This window comes from Nelumbo nucifera, chromosome 6 (genome assembly GCF_055504915.1).
Source record: "Nelumbo nucifera cultivar China Antique chromosome 6, China Antique-T2T, whole genome shotgun sequence".
Taxonomy (NCBI): domain Eukaryota; kingdom Viridiplantae; phylum Streptophyta; class Magnoliopsida; order Proteales; family Nelumbonaceae; genus Nelumbo; species Nelumbo nucifera.
Genome location: NC_142654.1, coordinates 55,747,413 through 55,759,953, shown reverse-complemented (window position 1 = coordinate 55,759,953; position 12,541 = coordinate 55,747,413). Strand labels below are relative to the sequence as shown.

At 36.2% G+C, this 12,541-nt stretch overlaps 1 protein-coding gene across 1 annotated transcript; it reads left to right on the top strand.

The window, feature by feature from the left end:
- The first annotated feature begins 257 nt into the window (after window positions 1-257).
- Window positions 258-1,839, top strand: LOC104602027 (GATA transcription factor 5-like). Its single transcript, XM_010265568.3, has 3 exons — window positions 258-444; window positions 535-891; window positions 1,008-1,839. Exons 1-3 carry the CDS (start codon window positions 322-324, stop codon window positions 1,695-1,697), a joined length of 1,170 nt encoding a protein of 389 aa, XP_010263870.1. The 5' UTR covers window positions 258-321; the 3' UTR covers window positions 1,698-1,839.
- Window positions 1,840-12,541: the final 10,702 nt, after the last annotated feature.

Below are 12,541 nucleotides of genomic sequence, written 5' to 3'. Positions count from 1 at the left end.
ATTGCAATTAATAAACTTCCGGGGAAGTTTTAGTAACATCAAAAATTTAAAGGGAGATAACTGTGGATGCCGTCGGAACTGGGCAGCCTCACGCACCAAGGACTCAGAGAGTGGTCGCTGGTGACTAGTCTTAAAACAGGGGCAGTTTACCGTAATTTTCAATGACATCGTTAAGTATATAACGTTTAAAAAGGGGGAAAATATGAAATATATATATATATATATATATATATATATATGAAGAAGTAATTGTTATTAAAAGATAAACCAGGAACTGTGGGGGCACCTGTTTCGCCCGTGGACGCTTTCAGCCTTCATTCAATGCTGTACCAATATCTCCCTCTTTTCTTCTCATTCAACCCTTCCTTGACTTGCTCCTCGTCCTCTGTAATTTCTTCTTCTTCCCTCCTCGTCTCCTCTTGCCCTCCTTCATCGTCTTTCCAGGTACCCTTTTAATTGTATTAAGGAAGAGTAACTTGTGAGAATATTATTTCAAACCGTTTCAGGTTGAACTTTCTTTTTATTCGTTTATAGGTAAAACCAGAAATGGAGTGTGTCGAAGCGAGGGCGTTGAAAACCAGTTTGTTGCCGGAGATGGCTTTGAAATCGAACCAACAAGTGTCTTGGGATGATGAGTGGTATGTTAATGGCGCAAATGGTGTTGCAGGGGATGATTTTTTTGTGGACGACCTTTTTGACTTCTCTAATGGGGATGTTGGAGGGGGGCTGGGGCTTTTTGAGGAAGTAGAAGAAGAAGAAGAAGAGGAAGAAGAGAAAGATTGTGCCTCTGTTTCTTCTCAAGAACAAGGGGAAAACGATAACTGCAACTCTATCGCTTTTTCTGTGAAAGACGATTTTGGGTGTGTTCCCGGCAGTGAACTCAGCGTTCCGGTAAGCCGTTTCCCCGTTAAAATAACCGATAATAGAACCATTCTCTTTTTACTTTCCCTCTTTTCTTTCCGTTTTTCTGGATAAAAGTTTTAACTTGTCGAAGGAACTCATTTCAGACGGATGATTTAGCGAGCCTCGAATGGTTATCTCGTTTCGTGGAGGATTCTTTCTCAGGATTCCCGCTACCTTGCCCAGCCGGAAATCCAACGGACAAAACCCAAGGTGAGACGTTGAACCGGCCCGAACCGGAACCCGGAATAACACCACTTAAATTCCCGGTTTTCCAAACGCCGGTACCATGCAAGGCGAGAAGCAAACGTGCGAGAACCGGCGGAAGGGTTTGGTCCCTCGTGTCTCCTTTGCTCAGGGAGTCTTCTTCTTCTTCGTCGTCATCATCTTCTTCCTCTTCGTCGTCCTCTTCGACGTCATGTCTCATGTTGACCAACAGCGGCCAAAACCTGGAATTGTTCGACCATTCCTTAAAGCCGCCGGCGAAGAAGCAAAAGAAGAAGCCGGTTACAGAGACGGGTGGGCCCCAACCGCCTCGCAGGTGCAGCCATTGTCTTGTTCAGAAGACCCCACAGTGGAGAACCGGTCCGCTGGGGGCCAAGACCCTCTGTAACGCTTGTGGGGTTCGTTACAAGTCCGGTCGGCTCTTGCCGGAGTATAGACCGGCTTGTAGCCCTACGTTCTCGAGCGACGTTCACTCTAACAACCACCGCAAGGTTCTGGAGATGCGACGGAAGAAAGAGATGATGATAGGTGGGCCAGAATCCGGATTGGCTCCGGCGGTCCAGAGTTTCTGAAGCTTTAGACAGTAAGACAATCCGGTTCGAACCGTTTGGGTTCGAGTGTATATTTTCTGTAGTGGATGCTGATGCAGTAGGTGTTTAGCCATGTAACGGAATTTAGAATTGACAGTTTTTTCAAGTTAGTTTCCCTTTCATATTTTTAGTGGTTTTTACATAAATTTATTATTTGCGATTTTACTTACAGAGAAGATAAACGAGAAAACAGAGAAGAAAGATATCAGATAGTGTGTTATTATTATTTCCAATTCCACCAAATTATATTTTTAATTCCGCCAAATTATTTCCAAAGAGATTGCATTGTGGTCTTGGGTTTTGAAACCGTTGGGCCGTTTCTGGCTCTCGTTGAAAAGCCAAAGCATTCGTGAGTCGTGACAGACAGCGATAGAGGGAAGGAGTCAAAACTTTTCTAGTGAACTTGATAGACTTGAGCGACTTTAGGATCCCTAGGGTCCGTTTGGTTTGCATTTAAAATGGAGAATGCCATTCTGCCAGAAATATGAATGAGATTCTGATTCGACTCAACCAAACGGGTTATTCCAATTTTAATTTCAAATCCAGATCTCTATTCTCACAAACCAAACTGGTTCTTAGTTTATTTTTATTTTTAAATAAAAAATTCTAATTGTATTTTCAAATTTTTATAAAAAAATTTAATATTTTCATACAAATGATAATTCATACATAAATTATTTATTTATAACATCACGTGATTAGATGTAATGCCGCTCCCCTCCACGTGCTTCCCATTCATTTTAAAATTTTAGTCTCAACTCTCAACCATCATCGAACGCCACCAGGCGCACCAAATAAAATGAGAGAGAATTTAAATAATAAATAAACCAATTAAATGATGGAATCCCAAATCCCAATCTTATCCATCACTCAAATCACCTTCCATGCTACACTAGCTCTCAAAGTCAAGTCTCAACGTGACAATGTCTTCATCCAAATATCCACATCTGTAATGGGCCACACTATTCGTGCGTGGGCCTATGGGAATTGGGCGAGCATTACTATCAATGGGTTTCTTTTATTTTGAGCCGAATGCGTTGGTGAGCTGGTGATATATGTGCGGTTTGCTACTTTGCTTAGCTTGTAGGCTGGCTTATGTTGGCCGGGTAGCTTTGGTGGGTTCTTCTTGTACACGCACCACGCATAATGGGGTATGGGGAAGCAGAAGAAATAAAAAGAAGCTATGCCTATCCATTCAATGGACGGCACATGATTGCATGGTTTTAAAAAATACCCGGAAACGGAACTGTTATTGTCACCGGTTTCTGGGTCGACCGTTCAACCATCTCATTTGAATGGATGGTTCATTCAGACAGTAAAAATTTAAAAAATAAAAAAAATAATTAAAAATAAAAATGATTAAAAATCGTTGAATAGATCGACGGTTCGATCATCCGAGTCAACAAGTCATTAATTAATTCAACGGTTTTGATCAAGAATCGGGTTTGAGATAAAATAAAACCAGTTGTCTGAATGGTTCCTGGGCCAAACAGTCTGACCGTCCAGGTCAATAGCAATTCAAAAACAATGCATGGTTGTATTTAAGCCTTCATTTGGGAAGAGTGCTCAATGCATGTACTCGTGTTTGGTAAGAATGCATGTATTATTGTTATTTTTTTTTTTGATAGATTGGGACATAATTAGCACCAGCGAGGGCGAGCCCTATCAGCAGCATCCAAAAATTAAAAAAAAAAAGAAAAAGAAAACAAAAAACCTAAAGTCTAGGATGAGCTCCTCTCAATCTTGACCTTTGTTGGTTAACCAGTTAACTGCACAATTTCCTTCTCTCTTATGATATGGGTGTAGAATGTATTTATGTATTAAAAATGATGGTTTTTACAAATTTCAAGACATATTTGCATCTAAAATGAGAGCAAATTTTGCATCTAAGGCTGTATTTGGTTGCAAAGTAAATAAATTTGTACTGATGCACAATTATGACAGTGCAAATGATTTGAGTGTAAATTCTGACAGATTTTTGTTTCAAAATTTAGCTTATTTTGTATGATTGCAGTGCAAATGAAGTAAATTAAGACATGAAACAGAATAAAGTAAAACACCCAAATAAAATGAAACGACAATTTGCATTCTTTTTAATTTGCACTCCCATACATTTGTATTAGTGTAAATAAAATTCCACTCCAACCAAACACTACATAAGGCTCAATTTGGAAGGAGTACAAATACAAATATGTAGAGTGCAAAACCTTGTATTTTGTATTATTTTGTATATATTTGTATTGTATATATTTATATTTATACTCTTTCCAAACTGAGCCTAAAAAACAGATGCAAACTTTGCACTTAAAGGAATATTTCAACACCAGGACTCACATTTGCACCCATTAGGACAAAAAATTGTTTGACAAAAAAATAAATTTATCAAGGTAAAACTAAACCAACTTTACATTTTACATGGATCAGAATGCATTCTACATATTTGTATTTACAATCTATTTGCTCTCTTTCCAAACAAAGTCTAAATATTTTTTGTAAAGTCAAAATCTTCAAAGTAACCTTGTGAAGCCTCTCCACAATATCACTTATCCCCTCGCCAATTTTTAAATCTTTCAGTCGCCGCTCTTTCTTGCTTTGGCCCTTAGGCTGTCGGCATTGTTTAACATTCCTCCGTATGTATATATACTTATATAAAACATTAGTAGGTTCCCGTTAGGTTCTGACCTCTGCTTTATTTTACCTTTCTTTGGTTAAGTAATGGTCGCTGCTTTAAATGATGAAAATGAAATGGGGGGAATGGGGAGGGGACATCATCTAACAAGTCCACTTCTGTAGTCATTTCATTCGTTATAAATTATAATTTATGCTTCTTTCTTTGTTTTAGAAAAAAAAAAAAAGAAATTGTATTGGACGGTGGGTGGGAATGGGTGAATGGTGATATTACTTATTAGGGGCTGGAGAAATCTATTGGGTCCTTTTTCTTTAGCTTAGTTTAATCTTGCTGGAAGCCTGGAAATTGCCTTGGTATTCAGATGCTTTGGATTGTGGCTGAAAGGGAAACATTAAAGACCCATTTGGTTTGTAGTGTGGAATCAAAATCGAAAATTAGAATCAATTGGAATGAGAATTTTATTTTCAAGGAAAGGAGAGGGAATGGCTATTCGTTCAGAGGAAAATAGAGGAAGGTCATTCCACTAAGAACGAAAGTGAGATTCTGATTCTACCCAATCAAAAAGTTAGAATCAAAATGATCCATTCGGATTTCGACTCCTGACCCCTATTCCCATGAAACCAAATGGGCCCTAATTGTTGGAAAACTGATGACAAGTTGGAATTATCAGCATTTTTTTAAGTATTGTTTGTGAATTGTGAATTTCATTTCTTATCTTAAAATCTTAAAAATCGTAGATTTTGATTCCTGTACCTGTATGCAGCAGTAGCAGTAGCAGTGACCAGTGAGGGGAGGTGAAGCGGAGAAATCGGGTTTCAGTTACGTGGAACAAAAGGATTCAGTACACACTACACTCCGTAAAAGTAGTAAAAAGCATCCTATTAGTGCAGTGTAGAGTACTGTTGAAGTGTCCACCTTAACTTTTTGACTTGGCCATATTGGAAATTATGTCACGTGCCTTGTCGGCTCCGAGCCTATTCCTATAATCTTTTTTTTTTTTTTTTTCTTGATAAGATAATCTTATTTAGGTGCATACATTCCCCTTTGTATGTGAATATGTGGGGCCACCTTTTTTGTTGAATGCGATACATTAATTATTCACAGAGAGAGAGAGAGAATTGATTTCACTATACATGAACAAACGACTGAGGTTTTAATGCTGTCTATTAATTAATGATCGAAAACTGAAATTGAGGATTTTTGCTTCTTGTCTGCGTGGAGGAGAGGCCAAGATTTGTAGTTCTGTAGTGTGCAATTGTGCTACGTGTCAGAGTTACATTTTCCCAGCAGTATTAAGTATTCGGTCGGATGAGCCCCCATTTGTGCTTTTGGCCTTTTGCTCTAGTGGCTGTGAAGTTGGAATAAACCTGCAGGGTATTATTTTACTTTGGCATTAGTGTTTTTTGTATAGTTAGAAATTAGAAATAAAAAAGGCCTTGTTTTTTTGCCATGTCAGCGGCTTATGTGGCCAATCCACTCTTTTTCTATCCATCTTGTGGAGTTTCATTTTGGGTCATTTATTGGAACACCTCCTATAATTTTATAGATTTATGTAAACTTATCATATAGTATGTATTTTACTAAAATACCCCTTATAATTTGTAACTTATTTATTTAATCGACCTTTCATTTTAAGAACTATTTGTTTTGCCATCTGAACATGATCACCTAAAGTAATTAAAAAATGTTCAAGGGCATGGACTCATGGTTGTTTATTCCAAAAGTACCCCTAAACTGAGTGAAAAATTTTAAGATTTTAGATCCATAATTGTTTATTCCAAAAGTACCTGTAACACTTTTTGTATAGAAACAAAATTGACCAAATAAAAAAAAATAGAATGATTGCCCATGTTTTACTAGGGACAAAAATGACATTTTTGTTTTTAATTTCTTTTGATTAAATTTATTTGAATGAATATTAGGATTAAAATTGTCATTTTCTATTTTCATCTAATGAAAAGTTGATTAAATAAATTGATTGTAAATTGTAAGAGATATTTTAATAAAATACAAATTATAAGATAAGTTTTAATAAATTAATAAAATTATAGAGAGTATTTTAATAAATGACCCTTTCTTTTTAGTATTGGCCCATGGAAAGCCTCCTCCAGCAGCCTCCCTGCTTTTCTGTACAATTTTTTAATGTTTTCAAATTGAAAATTAAAAAAAAAGAAAAAGAGAAGATGGAGGACAGAAGACATATCTTGTTTTGCCAGGTGTCAGATGCAGATATCCCAGCAAAACTAACTCTACTGGTAATGATGGAGCAACGTGGTCGAATTGTTTGGAGTATTATTGGTATATAACCTCAACCAGCTAACACACTAACTTGAAATCGATAGAGGGGACATTGGATCGTTGGACATCACGAACCAAAGCATTCAGTCTGTTGCTGTGCTGTGCATATTCTTGTTAATAAGGTTACTCCAACATCAGGAGGGCCTACACTCCTACAGCTACAGGCAGGAGCATTAACGCTGGTTTAGCTTTTTATTTTATCTTTTAATATACATTATTACGGCCATACGGTTGTGGGAATCATCAGGGCAAGGTCAAGATGCTATTGGGCTAGCTAGGGATGGATATCATGATTGCATCATGGTAGGAGGAGGTGGGGCCACCGATGTAATTGCATTTATTCAATAAATATTTTTTTGGGTAATATTTAATTAGATAAAAAGTCAATATTGACATGAATTTATTCCATTATGTTTAATAAATATTTTCCTCTTGTGAGCAAATTATTTATCTACTTAGGAGATCGTCTCATTTATCCTAAAAACTAATTTTATCAATGAAGCCTAGTATTTACTGAAAAAAGAATACCGCAAAGTTGGCCAATGCTAATCGCTTTTTTATTGATTAACTTTTCCCCTTTTTATTTCCTGCCTTATATTACACTTTTCAGGCCTTGTATACATAATATAGTACATGGTTTTTTCTTTTGGTTTGTATTAAGTTTTAATATGCACATATGGATGGCAATTTTTACCCTATCCGGCAGGTACCTACCCCTACTCATCTCAATGGGGCGTTTTTTTTTTTCTTTTTAACTTGAAAAATATATTTTAGGGTGGATATGGGTTTTGGGACTTTACAATCCATACATGTACGAATAAAGTATAGTATTAGGCTAAACCCGACCTTCCCCAACTTGTACATACTTGTAAGGCATGTAAACTTATGTATTAGGTATTAAATTTAATAATATTTTGAATTTTGTGAAATATAATTAATAGTTTATGTATTTTTACATGTTTTAATCAAATAATTATAAATTTTGATGCTTGGTCATATTATTTTATATGTTTATTACTTACACATAACAAAATATAATAAAAAAATTATATCTAGGAAAGTCACTCGAATTGATCCTTTTATTGTTTTCAGTAATTGCATATTAATTAGTGGATTTATGAATCAGGGATGGACTGTTCCACATCTATGAGTCACTTACATATCATGGCAATTTCTATTGTGATATATACATGAAATGAAGCAATGTTTTAAAAATTGATTTGGAATTAGAATCGTTTTGGCCACTGGTTTTTGGGTTGACAGCTTGATCATTCGGTTGGAATGGATGGTCTATTCTGACAAAAAAAATAACAAATAATTAAAATAAAATGGTCAAAAACCATTGAACGAGGCGATGGTTCAACTGCCTGGGTCAATAGATCGTTGACCAATTCAATAAATTTTGGCTAGGGATTGAATTTGGGGTAAAACAAAATCAGTTATATGGACAGTTCTCAGACTAAACGGTCCAACCGTTTAGATCAATGGCTGTTCGAAAACATTGGAATGAAGTAAAAAGGAGATCAAACAAAATGGTCATCTTTTCAATGGAAACACTAGCTTTTTCAGATAATTTTTATATTCCAATTATTCTGAAATAAAAGTAGATTACTTCACTTGCAAATTGTGAACAATGCGTATCCTCTTGTTGAAATTGTTATACTATTCCATAAATTCGGCTATTAGTTTTAAAGAATCCCAGCTGATTAAAAGAAACATAAAAACAATAAAATTAAATAATATTAATTGAAGGAAGCTATAGTATTGTACCAAGTGTTGGAATTTCTTAAAAATGGATTTTGGGGTGGGGACAGGTTTTGGGATTTTACAACCCATATATAGCTATGGGTAGGGTATTGGTATATTAGGCTAAGCATGACTCTCTCTGATTCAAGTATTGTTGGAAGGCATATAAACTTATGTACTAGGTGTTAAATGCGTATTGGTATATTAGGCTAAGCATGACTCTCTCTGATTCAAGTATTGTTGGAAGGCATATAAACTTATGTACTAGGTGTTAAATGCATTAGTATTTTGAATTTTGTGTAAAGGATAATTGATAATTTATATATTTCTTACATGTTTAATAAAATAATTAGGAAATTTGATATTTGTTCATGCAATTTTACTTATTACTTATATATAATATGAAATTATAAGAAATTAGATGCAGGTTCTAAACCTCACCTGCCAATATGACCCATTGCACTTTCAAATGCAAGGAGGGTATAGTTGGGGACGGTTTTGCATTTTCATGTGCGAAGAAGGTTTGAATTCTGAAAATCCAACCTGTTACGGGTTTTGAGAAGGATACAGATTGGGAGGTCTAAGGAAACAGATAGGGTCTAGGATTTTCAAAACCCTCCCCTAAACCCACTCCATTGCTGTCATCTTAGAGGGAGGCTAACTTATGGGGAGAATGGAGATGGGGCTTTCACTAAGCTGCTTTGGGCTTTAAGCAAGATGGTCCATTTGAAAAGCCTATAAGCAATTTGTTTTTCATTAAAAATCAGGGTATATCTTTAATATCTGTATATTGTTTAACCAATTACATGAATTCAAATCTGCATTCCCACAGAACGCGCCCCACAAACATCTCACTGAACATCCCAACCGTGTATTAAATTTTTCCAATACACGCTGAGGTGTGCATGTGGGGCACACTCCGTGGGAGGCCAATGTGAACTCCAATTGCATGGCTTTTCTTCTGAAAGCTTTCTCCAAAGCATCTCAGCTAAAGTGACACTACCAAAACTTAAGCTCTTATAAAGAAGGCATTCTTCAGTAGGGGTGTCAATGGACCGGTTTTGAGTTGGATTCTGTTCAAATCAAAATCCATTTAAACGGATTGAATGGACCAATAAGACATATTTTTATTATGTAGGCTGTGTTTGGTTGCAATGCAAATAAATTTGCACTGATGCAAAATTATGACAGTGCAAATGATTTGAGTGTAATTCTGATCTATTTTTGTTTCAAATTTTAACTTATTTTATTTGATTTCAGTATAAATGAAGTGAATTAAGACATGAAAAAAAAATAAAATAAAACGCAAAACAAAATTAACCAAGAAATTGCATATTCTTTCTTTTCATTTACACTTCTATACATTTATACTAGTACAAATAAAATTGCACTGCAACCAAACACAGCGTTAAGGACATTTTCATCTGTTAAAATTCCGCTCAAAATCTGTCTTGTTGAACTTGAAGGAAGCTAACGAGGCTGCACCCGTCGCAGCATCAATGAGTTCCAATGGCTGTAGACATTAAAGACTTTAAAGTATCGTTATTGTCTCCGCCTTGGCAGCTAGAACAAATCCTCCAAAAAAAAAGGGTTAATTGCTTGGTTGACTGAAGGGGTAATCTCCATTTCCTTTGCTTTGTCTGTTAGTGAAGTGATAGTTTATGGTTGTTTTTTTATTTTTGGTCGATTCTACTTGATGTACTTTCTGTTTCTCTCTGAACAATCAAATTTGAACTTATGCATGGATAAATTAAAGCAAGTAGGCGAAGGACTATTTTGCCAATCAAGGTCACCATTCACCAAGCAAAGAACAAAGACAAACGGGTACAAAATTTGAAATGCTTGTTTCGGGGAGATTTTTCATTTTTGGTCTTCAGTGCCCCAAGTGTTGTTAAGGCTCAATTTGGAAGGAGTACAAATGTAAATATATAGAGTGCAAAACTATGTATTTTATATGTATTTGTACTGTATATTTTTGTATTTCTATTCCTTCCAAATTGAGCATTTACATATTTGTATTTGTACTTCTTTCAAACTGAACATAAAGTACATCCTATCCTTATTAGAAAGTATCCCTAATCTCCTTATACATGAAGCAAAAAGTTGGTATCACACTATTACTACTCTTGTTCTCTCTTTCCTGTCTTATTGTTTCATTAATAGGAATAGTTTGCATTGACATTGTAAAGTAGAACACAAGAAAGACTTGTTGGGTTGTCTCAGACTCTAAGTTCTTGGTGGAAGAGGAAACTTCGCTCTCAGGAGCCATTCTATTACTAGAGTTGGTTTATTCTGAGAGTGTTGATTGAATTGCATGGGGTGCATGGGACTATGGGAGTCAGGAACCCAACAGTTGAATGAACTCAGCATTCTTTGTCTTTTAGCAAGTTGAGACTTGAGAGTGGAATACTGTATAGGTCTATCAATGAACTGGGTTTGGATTGGACCCGTCTGAATCAAACCCAATCGAGATGGATTGGATGGACCAATATGACATTGAATTGGACCAATCTCAGATTTCATGGTCCAAGGTATTTATTGGATTGGACCTGGTCCATCCGTAATGGATTCATATTAGATTGGGTTGAATTGAACCAATATCTGAATCATTGATAGAAGATTAGAATACGGGTGTCAATGGACCAGATTTGGGTTGACACAAATCTAAATTAAAACTAATTTGAACAAGTTGGGAGATTCAGACATTGAATTGGACTGATTCAAAATGGTTCAGAGTATTCATTAGATTGGACCTGATTCATCTATAATGGACTCATATTGGACCGGATCAGATTAGGCTAAATCTGGTCCAATTGACACCTCTAACTGTATATACTATAAGAAAAAGGTGATTAAAACTGAGGATTTAAAGTGACTATTTCTTTTTGGAAACTAATTAAAACCCTGGTTCTTTGAACAGGCTACTGATTACTCCATTGCATGCTTACTAAAAAGCAAGTGCAATTGTACAAAAGCAAAATAAGAAAGGAGTGTTTGATAGGTAAGACTATAATAGGAATCGAAGGGTTTAGACCCACCAAGAATATTCTTATACATGACAATGGCAGCATATGAAAAGCTTACGCAAACGCAACCAAAACCAAGTAGTCCGGTGAAGTACAAATCTGAGGAGGATCATAAAGTGGGGAATTTTTATTGAGTTCAAATATTGCCTCCCATACCGTTCCACAGTGCATTTTCGTCCTGCATTAGGAATATCTTTGGATGATAACATTATCATTTCTGGTATTATCATCGAAAGATGTGGGGACTGATTTGATTTCATCATACGACACAAGCAAAATGGGTCTAAAGCATCCCATCTATACAACCAAGCTTTATCGCTAAAGTTGAAAAGAGTCCTTTGAATTCTGCTCAAGCAAGGGATACCAGATGCCTTGATGTTTTGTCCCTTTGATGTTGATCTGATCCCACACGAATATCTAGTTGTGTGCACTATTTTCAATTGTTACGCACGAATGGGTCCCACCACTAAAGCAGAAGTATAGCCTTCAGATTCCATCTTGATGGTTGATTCGTTCTGTATGACTTACTGGGCTTGGCCCAAGGCCCCAAGCACACAAACCTTTTATCAGAAAAAGGTTGAGTAAAGTGGCTTGGGCTGTATTAGGACCTAGATTCTGTCCAAGCCAGAAAACTAGAAAGCAATGCACTTGTGGGCATTATCTTGCATATATTTGGGGACTACTTCCTGTAAGGCGCATAGAAGGATCAAGGATGTAAGGGTGTCGATGGACCGGTTTTGGATTGGACCCCATCAGTCCAAAATCAATTTGGATGGATTGGACGGACCAAAAAGGTATAGTGGATTGGATCAATCCTGTCCAAAATATTTATTAGGTTGGACTGGACCTGATCTGTCCGTAATAAATCTATATTGGATTTGATTGGATTAAGCCAATATCTAATCCATTGATATAAGATAAGAATATAAGTGTCAATGGACCATGTTTGGGTTGAAACCAGTCTAAATTAAAATGAATTTGAATAAATTGGATGGTCTGAACATTGAATTGGACCGGTCCAAATGGTCCAAATTATTCATTTGATTGGATTGGACCTGGTCCATTAAATGGACCAGGTCCATTTGTAATAGACTCACATTGGACTGGATCGGGTTGGGCTAAATCCA

Bases quoted from the DNA above. Each gene is read 5' to 3' on its own strand.
- LOC104602027 (XM_010265568.3), top strand. From the start codon at position 322: ATGCTGTACCAATATCTCCCTCTTTTCTTCTCATTCAACCCTTCCTTG. The intron at 445-534 runs GTACCCTTTTAA...ATTCGTTTATAG, and splicing joins CTCCTTCATCGTCTTTCCAG to GTAAAACCAGAAATGGAGTG. The intron at 892-1,007 runs GTAAGCCGTTTC...AACTCATTTCAG, and splicing joins GCAGTGAACTCAGCGTTCCG to ACGGATGATTTAGCGAGCCT.